General features: G+C 54.3%; 1 protein-coding gene and 1 pseudogene across 2 annotated transcripts; one reads left to right on the forward strand and one right to left on the reverse strand.

Annotated features, from left to right (window-relative positions):
- LOC128849707 (olfactory receptor 14A16-like) overlaps positions 1-13,909 on the forward strand; it is a 94,431-nt pseudogene that overhangs the window by 63,036 nt on the left and 17,486 nt on the right.
- On the reverse strand, positions 8,495-11,544 carry LOC128849706 (acrosin-like). Of its 2 annotated transcripts, none has more exons than XM_054052197.1 (5): positions 11,328-11,544; positions 10,399-10,599; positions 9,854-10,119; positions 9,428-9,570; positions 8,495-9,008 (listed from the first exon to the last, which is right to left on the reverse strand). In XM_054052197.1, the coding sequence occupies exons 2-5, from the start codon at positions 10,557-10,559 to the stop codon at positions 8,706-8,708; spliced, it is 873 nt and encodes a 290-aa protein (XP_053908172.1). In that variant the 5' UTR covers positions 10,560-10,599; positions 11,328-11,544; the 3' UTR covers positions 8,495-8,705. The 2 variants fall into 2 exon arrangements, with proteins under 2 accessions (XP_053908172.1, XP_053908171.1); XM_054052196.1 differs by lacking the exon at positions 11,328-11,544 and adding an exon at positions 10,920-11,132.

Below are 13,909 nucleotides of genomic sequence, written 5' to 3' on the forward strand. Positions count from 1 at the left end.
AGAGAGGAGGCACTTGACCATTTCCATGGACACCGCTAATGGTCGGCCATGGCTCTTCAGATTCCCGGGAACATCCACCTTCTTGTCCAGAGGAGTGGAACCCTTCTGCCAGTCTCCTGGTACAGCTCCAGCCCATGGGGGGCTTTAGGCTGGAAACAGAATTCAAACACCATGACTTGGGTCTGGTCAAAGGAAATGCTGAAAGAAAAGGAGGTGAAGGAACACAAGGCCTCCAGGTTCCTGCAGAAGATAGAAGGCCTCCAAGAAAGGAAGAGAACAGTTATCAACAAGCATTGCCTTTAGGTCATTTCCTGTTGATGGCTCTGCTCCCCCTTTCAGTCAGTGCAGCCCTAAAACCTCACCTGCTTTTCCTTCCTCTCTTCCCAAAGCCTGACCTGACCTGTCTGTGCCTGGAGAGCCGCACCCCTACAGCTCAGATCGAGCTGGGGATGAAACTCCGTTCTGGCTTCAATGGTCTCCTGGGCCGTAGGCTGAGGGGTGGGTGGAGGCCCCGGGAGATGCTGGTGAGGGCCAGGAAGGCCCATGGATGCTCTGAGCTGTGCAGTGGGGCGGTCCAGAGGAGATTAGGAAGGAAACTGCACCCACATTAGAGCAGGGTCAGAGACTGAAACAGCGTAAATCAGAACTGAAATGGCATAAATCAGGAGAGGGGCAGTTTTAGACATTAGGGTGAATTTCTTCCCCATGAGGGTGGTGAGACACTGGCACAGGTTGCCCAGGGAAGCTGTGGCTGCCCCATCCCTGGAGGTGTTGAAGGCTTTTTGAGCTTCAAAGACTCATTTTAAGGCCCAGAGCATCATTTTTAATGAACAAAGTCTGATTTTTTTAATGTCTGCAGCCTCAGTTTGGGAGACAAAAGCCTCTAAAAGGGTTCAAAAGCTCATTTTTAGCCCTCAAATCCTCCTTTTCAGGAAACAAAGCTCCATTTTTGAATTTAGGATACAAATGTGAGGGCTCCAATAGTCATTTTCAGCCCCTCAAGTCCCATTTTATGGTGCAATGCCTTCCTATTCACTCCTACAGCTTCATCTTAGGGCAGAAAACCTGATGTCAGGGCTCAGAGCCTCAGTTTCAGTTTCAAAGCACCATTTGTAGACCCAAACCCTTCTTTTGAGGCTCCAGACTCTCACGTAAAGGATCCAACCCCCTCTTTCACAGCTCAAAGCCTCCACTGGAACACCCAAAGCTCTGCGTTCGGGACCAGAGCTTCATTTCTGGGGGCCACAGAGGAACCAAGAGGTTCTCCTCCCTCGCAGGGCCCAAAGATTCACTTGTAGCACCGCACCCATCCCTTTCGTGGCCAAAGTCTCATGTTTTGGGCTGAAATCCTCAGTTCTAGGGTTCCAACCTGTCTTTTAGGACCCATAGAATATTAGGACCTGACTTGTGCAATAACACCACCTAACTCAGAGTTATGTGCAGGCATGCGGCGGTGCATGGGGTGCAAGCAGGATTTCTCCTTCTCACTTGCACACCAGGCATCAAAGCCGGCACATATTTATTGTACTATGTTATACATATGCATTGCATGAGTATACATAGTCATGACTTTTCTGAGAAGTGGGTTGGGTTAGTAAGTTTAGTTATGGGAACTCATTATCATAAATCTCCTCTTAGCACTTGTGTGTTCTCTTGTGGTAGTGGTCGATGAGGGTCTTTGGGGAGGAAGGCTCACAGTCTTCTTCACAGTGAACTTTTCAACTTTCCTTCTTGCGCACGCTCTTAGACTCTTTGGGCCCCTCTTCAAGGCTGCATCTGCTCCTCGCTGGTTCTTCTTCCTCTTATCATCGCACTAGTCCTTGTTATCTGGCTTCATTAGAGACAGTCACATTGTTTCCAATTCTTTCTAACTGCAGCCTTGTTAAAATTCCTTATGGAAGCGTAAGTATCCAGGCGCAGCCTAGCTAAAAGTAATTATTCAAATATTAATCCTATATTTTAGTTCTAAAATCACAAAAACTTTGTGTAATATTCAAACCTATAATAAGTTAGTGACTTATAACAAATGATCTCTTCCTTCAGTTCCCCCACAAACCACCTTGATCCCAGCCTTTCCCTGCCTTTTCTCCTTTCCCAAACATCCCATGGCAGGTCATGCACGGTCCCCAAATGCGCTTTCTGACTTCCCATCATGAGTCTCAGACCGCTGAGGCAGGAACCCCATTCCCAGTTCCTGAGGTCATCCTGGAGGTTCTTCCGCTGACCCACTTGGTGAATCTCTCACACAGACACACTGGAACTTTATTTGAATTAATATTTTACCTTTTGGGGGTTGAATTCTTCCTCTGAGAAGACAGCAATTCATGTCTTAGAAGCAGCAATTGTTTAATTTTATGGGATGGTTAAGGACCAGCTCAGATTAAAATGCCTGCGTGGTGTCTGTAGGTGTTTGCAGCCGTGTGGAGAAGGGGCTGGGGAGACTAGAATCAAGGGATGACAGAATGGCTTGAGCTGGAAGGGACCTAAAAGATCATCCCAATCCAATCCTCCCTTGACACAGACAGGGACATCTTTCAGTGGTTGATGTTACTCAAAGTTTTTTGATATTGGACACTTCCAGAGGTGGGGCATCCACAACTTCTCTGGGCAACCCATTCCAGTCTTCCACCACCCTCATTGTAAAGTCTTTCTTCCTTGACCGAGAGGGCTTCAAGGGTGGTTTTGGAGGTGGTGGAGCTTTTTTTCACAGTGGTAAACGGTATGAGAAAAAAATAATGCCACAAAGCGTTGCAGGGGAGGTCCACACTGGACACAAGGAGGAAGAAATTTCACTCCAAGGGCTTTACTGTGGTGCCACATGTCACCCAGAAGGAGTCTGAATAAGCCCAAGGCTTTGTGTCTCAAGAAGAGCCAGGGAGGACAGAGAGATATCAGCAAAGGAAGGTGGCAGCAAGGTGGGGCAGCCGGGGAGATGACTGCAGCCTCAAGGGCAGGAGACACAGGAGATGCAACGCCATGGAACACCCTGTGGTGGAGAGGACAGAGGGATGGGGAAAAGGTGAAAGCTCCCTACCAGAGCAGCCTTTTCATGACTTTGGTGATGGCTGTTGTCTCTACCACTGATACCTATGAGGAGACAACCAGTCCTTCTGGCCCTGGGACCCAATTGCCTCCTTGTCCAAACATAGGAGCCTGGGAGCTGTTGTATCATAGTCCAGTCCCTGGCATTGTCCATCTCCACATCCCAGGAAGAGCCCTGAGGGATGAGTGAGGGACAGCATCTCCTTTCCAGGGGCTGAGAGTCAGGCTTTAGCCCTTTGGTTAATGGGATCAGAGCTGCGACCTTTGGATTAATGAAACACATCCAGGTTGACTCAGCAGCAGAACCACCTTTACCTTGTTTTTCGCAGTCATTCATCAGTGCCACCAGGTTTCTGCTCTAACTGGGCCCTGGAGATGCTTTCCATCAGTGACCTCAGTGGGACCTATTAACAGTAGAAGAAACTTTGGAGTTTGAATCTGACTTCTTGAGCAGTTTCTTCAGCTTCCTCTAAGGTGCTGAGGTTCATGGACTCAGCGTCAAACCCACAGGAGGGGTCATTAAAATGCCCTGGGCTGCTCCTCTGCTGCTGAGCTGGGCTGAGCTCCTGGGACAGAGGGAGCTCCTGGCAAGTGGGCAGTGGTACAAAGAGCCAGCTCTGCCCAGGAGCCGCTCTTCTGCAAAGCCCAGCAGGGCTGAGGGCACTCCCGGGGTTTCTCAGAGAGATGAACAAGGCAGAGAGAGAGCTCGACCGTGGTCAGGGTTTCCCAACTGATGACTGAGAGCTGACTGGAGGAGAAATCTTCACAGTCCTGGACACGGTAAGTCTGGGCACAGGACAATGCAGGTGCGGTTCCTGGTGGCATCTCCTAAAGCTGGCACAGCCTGCAGCTCATGGGGTCTGTGAGGAGGGGGCTCATGGGCAGAGCCCTGTTCTTAATGACACATTCAGCCCGCACAGACCAGAACGGCAGCCAGGGAGATGGGTGAAGGTCCTGAGAGGTAGGGGAGAGATGAATCTGTGTTTGGGTGCTCTTAGAGGGGCACAGAATGGAAAGAGCTTTTCTCAGAGCAGCCCTGACATCTGAGTGTGATGTCTTCCTTTGACAGCAACACATGAACAAAAGGATCAGATGTCCAACAACAGCTCCATCACCCAGTTCATCCTCCTGGCATTCGCAGACACCCAGGAGCTACAGTTCTTGCAATTCTGTCTCTTCCTGGGCATCTACCATATACTGTGCATGAAGGGACAGTCTGTTTTCCTGCAGGACCCATGAGATTCACTTGGAGTGCAGCAGAAAAGCCAGGAGTTTCTGCATCAAAACCATCCATGAGCTGTGTTGGGGCAACCAGAACAGAAAACACAAACCAAAATCCCCTCAGCTCTGCTCTGCAGTCGGGTGAACAGGGAGTGAAAATGCTGGAAAGCACTTTAATACCAGGAGTGGATTCATCCTGAATTCACCCTGTGTTCCATTCCCTGTTGCTGTAGAGCAGGAACAACTCCTGCAGAGTCCATATCACAGCCTCCTGCTCCCTGGGGTGACCTCAGCAAGGAGCAACCAGAGCTTGTGAAAGGGACCTGCCAAACGTCCTCCTTCTGCGAAGGGGCAGTTAGAGGGGTGCTTCTATGAGTAATAACTTGGATTTTGGTCACAGAACTCTCCTCTAGCTGGTCTCTGTTTTTTCCCTCTGACAGTGCCCCATGGCCAGAGGCAGCAGATGTCCAACAGCAGCTCCATCACCCAGTTCCTCCTCCTGGCATTCGCAGACACACGGGAGCTGCAGCTCTTGCACTTCTGGCTCTTCCTGGGCATCTACCTGGCTGCCCTCCTGGGCAACGGCCTCATCATCACCACCATCGCCTGTGACCACCACCTCCACACCCCCATGTACTTCTTCCTCCTCAACCTCTCCCTCCTTGACCTGGGCTCCATCTCCACCACTGTCCCCAAATCCATGGCCAATTCCCTTCTGGGACACCAAGGCCATTTCCTATGCAGGATGTGTTGCCCAAGTCTTTCTCTATGTCTTTCTCATTTCAGCAGAGTATTCTCTCCTCACCATCATGTCCTATGACCGCTACGTTGCCATCTGCAAACCCCTGCACTACGGGACCCTCCTGGGCAGCAGAGCTTGTGTCCACATGGCAGCAGCTGCCTGGGGCGCTGGGTTTCTCAATGCTCTGCTGCTCACGGCCAATACATTTTCCCTGCCCCTCTGCCAGGGCAATGCTCTGCACCAGTTCTTCTGTGAAATCCCCCAGATCCTCAAGCTCTCCTGCTCACACTCCTACCTCAGGGAAGCCGGGCTTATTGTGGTCAGTGTCTATTAGTAGTCATTTGGCTGTTTTGTTTTCATTGTGGTGTCCTATGTGCAGATCTTCAGGGCTGTGCTGAGGATCCCCTCTGAGCAGGGACGGCACAAAGCCCTTTCCACGTGCCTCCCTCACCTGGCTGTGGTCTCCCTGTTTCTCAGCACCGGCACTTTTGCCGACCTGAAGCCCCCTTCAGTCTCCCCATCCCTGGACCCTGTGTTGTCATTTCTCTACTCTGTGGTTCCTCCAGCATTGAACCCCCTCATCTACAGCTGGAGGAACCAGCAGCTCAAGGAGGCAGCGTGGAAACTGATAACTGGATGTTTCCCTGAAGCAATGAACTCCTGAACTTCTGCTTCTCAGCAGTTATAACATGACTGGTTGCAGCCCACACTGCCTTCTTTTATTGGTGGTGGTGTGGCTTTTTTTTTTTAATTTATGTTTTCATGGCCTTTTTAATTCACTCTCTGCTTTCCCTTTGTAACCAAGTAACTGAGTAAACAGCAACCCATGCCTCTGCATTTGTAAGAAAAGGTCCATTCAGCACATTGTTTCTTCCATACACCCTTCCTCCAAGGCCTTTCTGGAGCTGCAGGGACAGTTCCTGTGTTCATGGCTGGAGGGGAAAAGAGTCCCGGCACAGCAGCACTGCCAGGCACCAGCGCTGGGTCTCCCAGAGCTGTTCTCTCTCCACTTCCACACTCTCCTCCTCATCCCTTGCCTTGCTGCAAGGCCTGAGGGCTCTGAGCTTGGTCACAGCCGTGCTGCGTGGCAGTGCTGTGCCCGCAGGCAGGGACAGGCAGTGGGCACTGGTGGGACAGAGCTGCCTCCACAACAGCCTTTCCATGAAGAGAGGGGATCTCCTCAGGGCGGTGCCTGAAGGCTCCGGGCTTCTAAAGATTTTCTCAATATCACGTCCAGAAAGATGCCCAGATGAAAACATCAGTGTTCAGATAAATGTGTGCGGGGTTGGGTCAGGCTACAGTTTCCTTTTCCAGTGAGACCTCCTGAGAGGGACTTGAGGGACCAGCAGAGCAGGGTCTGGTCTGTGCCCATGTGCACTGGAGCCCGCGCAGAATCTGCCCCAGGGCGATCACCTGGAGTAGCCCCTCACAACCACCATTCCCAGCACTGCCCTCTCACCCCAGCTTGGAGAGGTTCTTTGTCCCTCCATGCAAGGACACTCAATGCATAGGTCAGAGTCTGTGTTCATGCTGTACAGATGAGGTGTGAGCATGCACATCAGGTGTGTGAGGTGAGATGAACCCGAGGGGAAACAAAGAGCTTTCCCTCAGGATTCCATGGAATTCGGTTTGTTAGACAGTGCCCAGAGGTCACTTCACATTGGGAGCATCATCCCATGGGAAACCGTCTGAACGCAGCACTGGGATGTGCTTTCTTAAACCAACGTTCTTGTGTCCATACTTTTTGACATGGGGCATCTCAGACGAAGGTATGTCAGGGTAACACACAGCAGGGCTGAGGTGCCTCTGATCATAGAATCATAAAATCATGAAATCGTAATAAGATCATCCAGTTCCATCCCCCTGCCATGGGCAGGGACTCCTACCACTGGATCAGGCTGCCCAAGGCCCATCCAACCTGCCCTTCAACACCTCCAGGGATGGGGCAGCCACAGCTTCCCTGGGCAACCTGTGCCAGTGTCTCACCACCCTCATGGGGAAGAAATTCACCCTAATGTCTAAAACTGCCCCTCTCCTGATTTATGCCATTTCAGTTCTGATTTACACTGTTTCAGTCTCTGACCCTGCTCTAATGTGGGTGCAGTTTCCTTCCTAATCTCCTCTGGACCGCCCCACTGCACAGCTCAGAGCATCCATGGGCCTTCCTGGCCCTCACCAGCATCTCCCGGGGCCTCCACCCACCCCTCAGCCTACGGCCCAGGAGACCATTGAAGCCAGAACGGAGTTTCATCCCCAGCTCGATCTGAGCTGTAGGGGTGCGGCTCTCCAGGCACAGACAGGTCAGGTCAGGCTTTGGGAAGAGAGGAAGGAAAAGCAGGTGAGGTTTTAGGGCTGCACTGACTGAAAGGGGGAGCAGAGCCATCAACAGGAAATGACCTAAAGGCAATGCTTGTTGATAACTGTTCTATTCCTTTCTTGGAGGCCTTCTCTCTTCTGCAGGAACCTGGAGGCCTTGTGTTCCTTCACCTCCTTTTCTTTCAGCATTTCCTTTGACCAGACCCAAGTCATGGTGTTTGAATTCTGTTTCCAGCCTAAAGCCCCCCATGGGTCGGTGCTGGGCCCCTATGTGGAGTCTCAATGGTCGCTCGCCACCTTCGCCCTCCCCGGTGAGGCCCCCGTGCTCTGCGCCTTCGGCACCGCCGGCCACAGCCTCCACGCTGTCGTGGGTCAGGGACCCCCCCCGCACCCCAAACCCCCAACCCCCACTGCACCTTTGAACCTTTAAACCCCCCCTGCACCCCGAAACTTGCCTACACCACCAAATCCCCACCCGCACCCTGAAACCTACCCCTGCACTCCAAAACACACCCCAACATTCACCCCTGCACCCCCAAACCTGCCCCCTGCGCCCCTAAACCTATCCTCTGAACCACCAAACCCCCCTGCACCCTGAAACACACCCCAAAATCCACTCCCTGCACCCCAAAACCTGCACTCTCAAAACCCACACTACCAAACCCTCCTGCACCCCAAAACCTGCCTGCACCCTCAAACCCTTTCTGCACCTTCAAACCCTTTCTGCACCCTGAAACCCACTCCAATATCCACCCCCTTGCACCTCCAACCCCTCCTGCACCCCCAACCCCCACTGCACCCCCAAACCTCCTGCACCCTGAAATCCACTCCCTGCACCACTAGAACCCCCTGTACCCCAAACCCACCTGTGCCAAAAAAAACATGCCAAAATCCACTCCCTGCACCCCTACCACCCACACAAACCCCCAAATCATGCCGAACCCCAAAACTTGTCCTTGAACCCCAAAACCCAACCCTGAATCCAAAAACCTGAACCCCAAATCCACCCTCTGCATCCCAGAATCCCCTCTTTTCACTCCAAAATCCACTCCTTCTGACATAAAATCCAACTTTTCTGGCCCCAAATCCTCTCCTGCACCCCAAAATCTCCTCCTGAGCCCCAAAACCCAACCCTGAACCCCAAAAGCCAACTCTGAGTTTTTGAGAGTGGAATTGGTTGAGACTTTGATTTAGCAGCAATTTACAATTTATTGAACAGGATCACAAAAGGAAATTAGCTCCTGTCTATTAACTCTCAATCATAAGTTGGTGAACAAAAGTATTCTGAGTTATTGAGACAGGTTGGCTAGAATTGAATGAAAGGCTTAAGTGCAGATTCAAAACTGGCAAGGGTCACTGCACCAGATCATGCCCATCCTGCTGCTCAAGCCATTATTTTCTTGATGGCCTTCAGGAGATCCTTTAGCAGATTAGCGAACTTTGCCATCTTCCGACGTGGAAGTGGACAGGGCGCCTTGCCCGTGGGTGTTGGCTGTGCTGTTGGTGCAGCCGCCTCTGGTGGGTGCAGCCCCATCTGCACCAGGATCCAGTCTAAGAAGTGCTGCGTGGAGGTGTAGATCCCCGGCCGACGGACTCTGGCGCAGCCTCTTCCCCAGCTGGTCACTCCCACCAGCCAGAAGTGGTCAGAATGGCGATTTTTGCAGAGGAGAGGACCACCGCTGTCCCCCTGCAGCAGAAGAGAGAGGGTTAAGGGGGTGCTGGGGGGCCTCTGGCAGCGTGAGGGCCGGCTCCCCCTCTCTCCCAGCAGCTGCCAGAGCTGTGTTGCCTGCACAGAAAGGCTCTGCTGCGGCGCAGGAGCTGGCAGAACCTGGTCTGCGAGGGGGTGGTGGGGCTGTAAGGCTGGGCTCTCTCTCCTCTCTGCACAGCGTGACCCCGGCTGTGGGGCAGAGGGATGTTCCAGGATTGGCCCCTGGACCGCTGGGTGGGCTTTCTGGGCAGAGTGCGGGAGATGGGGAAGGGGAGGTGAGCCCCAGGAGCAGTGGGACCCGGCGGTGGGACGGGGACTTGCTGGGCACCGCGGTAGGTTTGGGTGGCTGTGCCGGGGCTGCTGGTGCTGCTGGGACTGGACTTGTCGCCCGCTCCTACCTGGCAGGTGTCGATGCCGCCCCGCGGGTATCCCGCACACAGGTTGTGGGTGTGGATGGCCCCGCGGTACCACCCGCTGCTGTTGCAAACGTGGGTGTCGATGAGGGGGACCTTGGCCTCCTGCAGCACATCGGACGTTCCGCCTGCAAGCACAGACAGAAATGAACACCCAGCAGCGCGTTGCCAGTTCTCCTCCTGCCCTGCCTGGGGGAACCCCTTCCCTAGGGCTTGGCTTTGCCTCCGGAGAGGATTGTGGCGGTGTTTCCCTCCCGTCTTGCCCTGGGGAATGGGTCAGGGCCATCTCTCCAGGGGCAGACGTCCCCGCAGGCTGACGCTGCCTTTCTACCTGTGCTGTCGGGACGCCCAGCCCACCTCCCCAGGGTGCCAAGCGTGCACTCGGGACACCAGGACTTTTTGGGAACTCACCTTCCTCATGGGTGGCGCCCCAGCCACTGACGTAGCAGGTCGTGAGCTGTGACGCTTTGAGCGTGGCATTGGGCAGGCAGGCGAGCTGCACGTGAGAGCTGCACTGCACGGGCTGGTCCAGCTCCAGCAGGGCGATGTCGTTCCTCTGCGAGATGTTGTTGTAGTTTTCATGAACAAAGATCTGCTTGATGCTGCGTATTTGAACCTCAGGGCCCAGCTGAGTCAGGTCGGTGGCACCGGCCACCACACGCCACATCTCGGTGTTCCTGGAAGGCAAATGGAGAGAGGGGTGGGTGGGTGCAGCAGCCCAACAGTTCTCCGCTTTCTCCTTTCTGGGTGAGAGAGGAAAGCAGCGCTACGGAGAGTGTGACTGCCCCAGCATGCCTCAGGCACGAGGAACACAGAGCTGGAGGCTGCTAGGAAGCCCTGGGAGCGCTCCAAGACTGGATGCGTGCAAGAGAACGGGGTCAGAGTCGCCCACGGTGCTGCGGGCTGGGCGCCTGCCAGCTGTTGGGGGTTGTCCCCTGTTCTCAGCTCCTCCTTACATGGCCTCGGTGAAGCAGTGGGCTGCTGTGAGGACCCACTGTGTGCCGATGAGGGACCCTCCGCAGATGTGCCCCGTGCCTGCTTCCCAGGGGCTCTGGATGCTGACGATCCAGGGCCAGGCCCCCGCCTGGGCATCTCTGCCCCCGACGACACGGGACATGCCAGAGCCATCATAATCCAAGGGCCGGAGTCCGCAGGTCCTGTGGAAACCAGAAACTGATGAGTGCCCTGCTGGAGGTGTCACTGCTGCTTGGGCTGAAGCTCAGCCGCCTTCCCTCCCGACAGGGCGGCACGGAGCACAGGGCAGGGAACCCCGTGGGGCAGGCGGGCGGGCGTCCACCCCCTGTCTCTGCTTTAGCCCCGCAGAGGAGCCGTGCCAGCAGCCAGGGCGCTGGCAAGGGACGTTGCCTCCTTCGCTGGGTCAGGGAATCTCTAGCGTAGCTGCAAGGGAAAAGCGGGTGCCCTCAGTCATCCCCATCCCAGCTGCCCGAGCTCCCTCCCGCAGCCCGGGGCCACTCACTCGCAGGTGTCCCACGTGCCCTGCACAGGCCCGCACAGGGCCAGCAGGACGAGGACAAGGAGGAGAACATTCATGGTTCCAGTGACACGTGGCACTGCAACAACTGAGGGCTTGTTGCCACTGGGGCAGCAGCCGACAGACTGCCCGTGGCGCTGGCGCTGCCGGCAATGCCCTTGGCCACCCGGTGAGGTCACAAAGGTTCTGGGCGCTGGGCACGGGGGGCTCGGGGCGGGGGGCAGCTTGGGGCGTTCCAAGCGGGAGGGGAGGCAGGAGCTGGGCTCAGGCGCTCCCGACGGACCCAGTGAGTGCACCGCGGGTGGGTGAGGGCGGGCAGCGCCGTCACAGGCAGCAGCCAGCAGGGAAACGCCACGCGTGGCGGCACAGCCTCTTTGGGAAGGGCGCTGCCACCTGCTCTCTGCAGCCGGTTCCCACCAGGTCCTTCCCCCAGAGCATCCACCGCAGGACAGAACTACAGACAGTCTGCGCGGGTTTGGGTGTTGGAGAGCCAAGTGACACCTGAGGGAGTGTGGGCAAGGAGGGGGATGATTAGTAAGATGATTAGTAAGTCCCGCCCCATTTCACACTATGGGCAGGAAGTCCCACCCCTCACTTCATGCCAGACAACAAGTGCCACTCCCATTACACACATCTGATGCACAAAGCCCCTTCCCTGCTTTGCATCTCAACAGGAAGTTGCAGCCCCATTTCATAGAATTGTAGAATCATAGAATCATAGAAGAGTTAGGGTTGGAAGGGACCTTCAAGATCATCCAGTTCTAACCCTCTGCCATGGACAGGGACACCTCCCACTGGATCAGGCTGCCCAAGGCCCATCCAACTGTGGCCTTCAACACTTCCAGGGATGGGGCAGCCACAGCTTCCCTGGGCAACCTGTGCCAGTGTCTCACCACTCTCATGGGGAAGAAATTCTTCCTAATGTCTAGTCTAAATCTGCCCCTCTCCAGTTTATATCCAGTTCCCCCTTGTCCTGTCACTACAAGTGGTTAAAAACAGCCCCTCTCCAGCTTTCTTGTAGCCCCCTTCAGGTACTGGAAGGTCGCTAGAAGATCTCCACAGAGCCTTCTCTTCTCCAGGCTGAACAAAGCCAACTCTCGTAGGGAAGGTAGGCGATCAGCCCTCCAATCGCCTTTGTAGCCTCCTCTGGACCCGTTCCAACAGCTCCATCTCCTTCTTACGTTGAGGATTCCAGAACTGGACCCAGAATTCCAGATGAGGTCTCCCAAGAGAGGAATAGAGGGGCAGAATCACTTCCCTCCACCTGCTGCCCACGCTTCTTTTAATGCAGCCCAGGATACTGTTGGCCTTCTGAGCTGTGAGCACACACTGCTGGCTTATATCGAGCTTCTCATTGACCAGCACCCCGAAGTCCTACTCTGCAGGGCTACTCTCAATCACATCATCTCCCATCGTGTATCCAGCTGCTGGGCTCCCTCCAGGGTTCCTGGGCTTCCCCTGCTCTCTCAACCACCTTCCACCTCGATCTAGTGCCCGGCTGCAGCACTTACCATGTCTGCCTCCGAACCGCGTCGACAGAAGGGTCAGAGAACAGTCAGGTCATAGAATGTTCAGGTCAAAGAAGGGTTGGGTCACCTGAACAGTCATGGAAGTGTCAGTCATAGAATCATTTATTCATAGTAGATTCGGGTAACAGAAGGGTCAGAGAGGAGTCATCCAGGAGTGGGGTCATAGAATTGTTGGGTTAAAGAGGGATGGAAGAAGACTCAGGGTGTAGAATTATTAGAGAAGGGTTGGCTAATAGAAGGGTGCGATCATAAAAATGTCATCTCATAGAAGATTAATAGAGAAATGAGGTCGCTGAAGAGCAGTGTCATGTAAGACTCTGGACATAGAAGGGTCATAGATGTGTTGAGTCATACAAGGGTGAGGTGAGAGAAGTGAATGAAAATGATCAGATCGTAGAAGTGTTGACTCAGAGAAGAGTTGGGTCATGGAAAAGTCACAGGAGTGAGATCTCAGAAGTGTCCCAGATGGGTCAGAGATGAGCTGGATCACAGAAGGGTAGAAGTAGGGTCCTAGAAGAGTCGGGTCACAGAAGGGTCGTAGAAAAGTAGGATTATAGAAGAGTAGGTTCACAAAAGAATGATAGAAGATTCAGGTCATAAAACAGATAGGACATAGAAGGGCCCGAACTTAGACGGCTGGGTGACAAAAGTGGCCTTGTGGACTGCACAGAGAGGGAACCAGGACTGGCAGCCAGGCCAGCCTGGACACGCTCCCCTGGGGAAAGGGATGTCCTGGAGAAGAGCAAGGGGTCATTTCTGTGCCTGCAGAGAAGAATCCATGAGGAAGAGAAACGTCTTTCTGCAGGCCCTCGTGTGGGGCAGGCTGCTCTGCTGTCATTGAGGCCCACAAATCTCCACCCCAGCCCTCCCAATACCCCTTGGCAAGCCCCCAGGAACCCCCAACCCCATCCCAGCCCCCCCAAACCCTCAGAGAACCCCAAAAGCCCCACCACAGCCCCCCATAGCCCCCCCTAAACCCTCAGGGGACCCCAAAAGCTCCACCCCTGCCCCCTCAAACCTTTATGACCCCAAAAGCCCCACTTCAGACCCCAAAGCTCCCAAGGACTCCAAAACCCACCCAAACCCTCAGGGATCCAAGCCTCACCTCAGTCCCCCCAAAGCTTCCAGGGACCCCAAAACCTTACCAAACTTTCAGGAGTCCCCAAAACCTACCCCAGCTCCTCCCCATCAGCACCCCTCACACCCTGAGGAGACTCCAAAAGTCCCACTCCACCTCCCCCAAATCCACCCCAAAGCTTCAGGGAACCCCAAAAGCTCCACCCCAGCAACCTCAAAGGCCCTAGGGGACCCCAAAACCCACCCACACTCCGGCGTGGATTTTGAGTTTCAAGGGTGGATTTAGGGCTGCAGGAGTAGATTTGGGTGTTTTGGATTAGGGTTTGGGGTAGATTTGGGGTGCAAGGGTTGGATTTTGGGGTTCAGATT

This window comes from Cuculus canorus, chromosome 32, assembly GCF_017976375.1.
Source record: "Cuculus canorus isolate bCucCan1 chromosome 32, bCucCan1.pri, whole genome shotgun sequence".
Classification (NCBI taxonomy): domain Eukaryota; kingdom Metazoa; phylum Chordata; class Aves; order Cuculiformes; family Cuculidae; genus Cuculus; species Cuculus canorus.

Excerpts from the sequence above, each read along its gene's own strand:
- LOC128849706 (XM_054052196.1), bottom strand. The coding sequence starts at position 10,993 with ATGAATGTTCTCCTCCTTGTCCTCGTCCTGCTGGCCCTGTGCGGGCCT. Across the intron at positions 10,600-10,919 it reads GGCACGTGGGACACCTGCGA|GACCTGCGGACTCCGGCCCT; the intron begins GTGAGTGGCCCC and ends TGGTTTCCACAG. Across the intron at positions 9,571-9,853 it reads GGGCGCCACCCATGAGGAAG|GCGGAACGTCCGATGTGCTG; the intron begins GTGAGTTCCCAA and ends CTGTGCTTGCAG.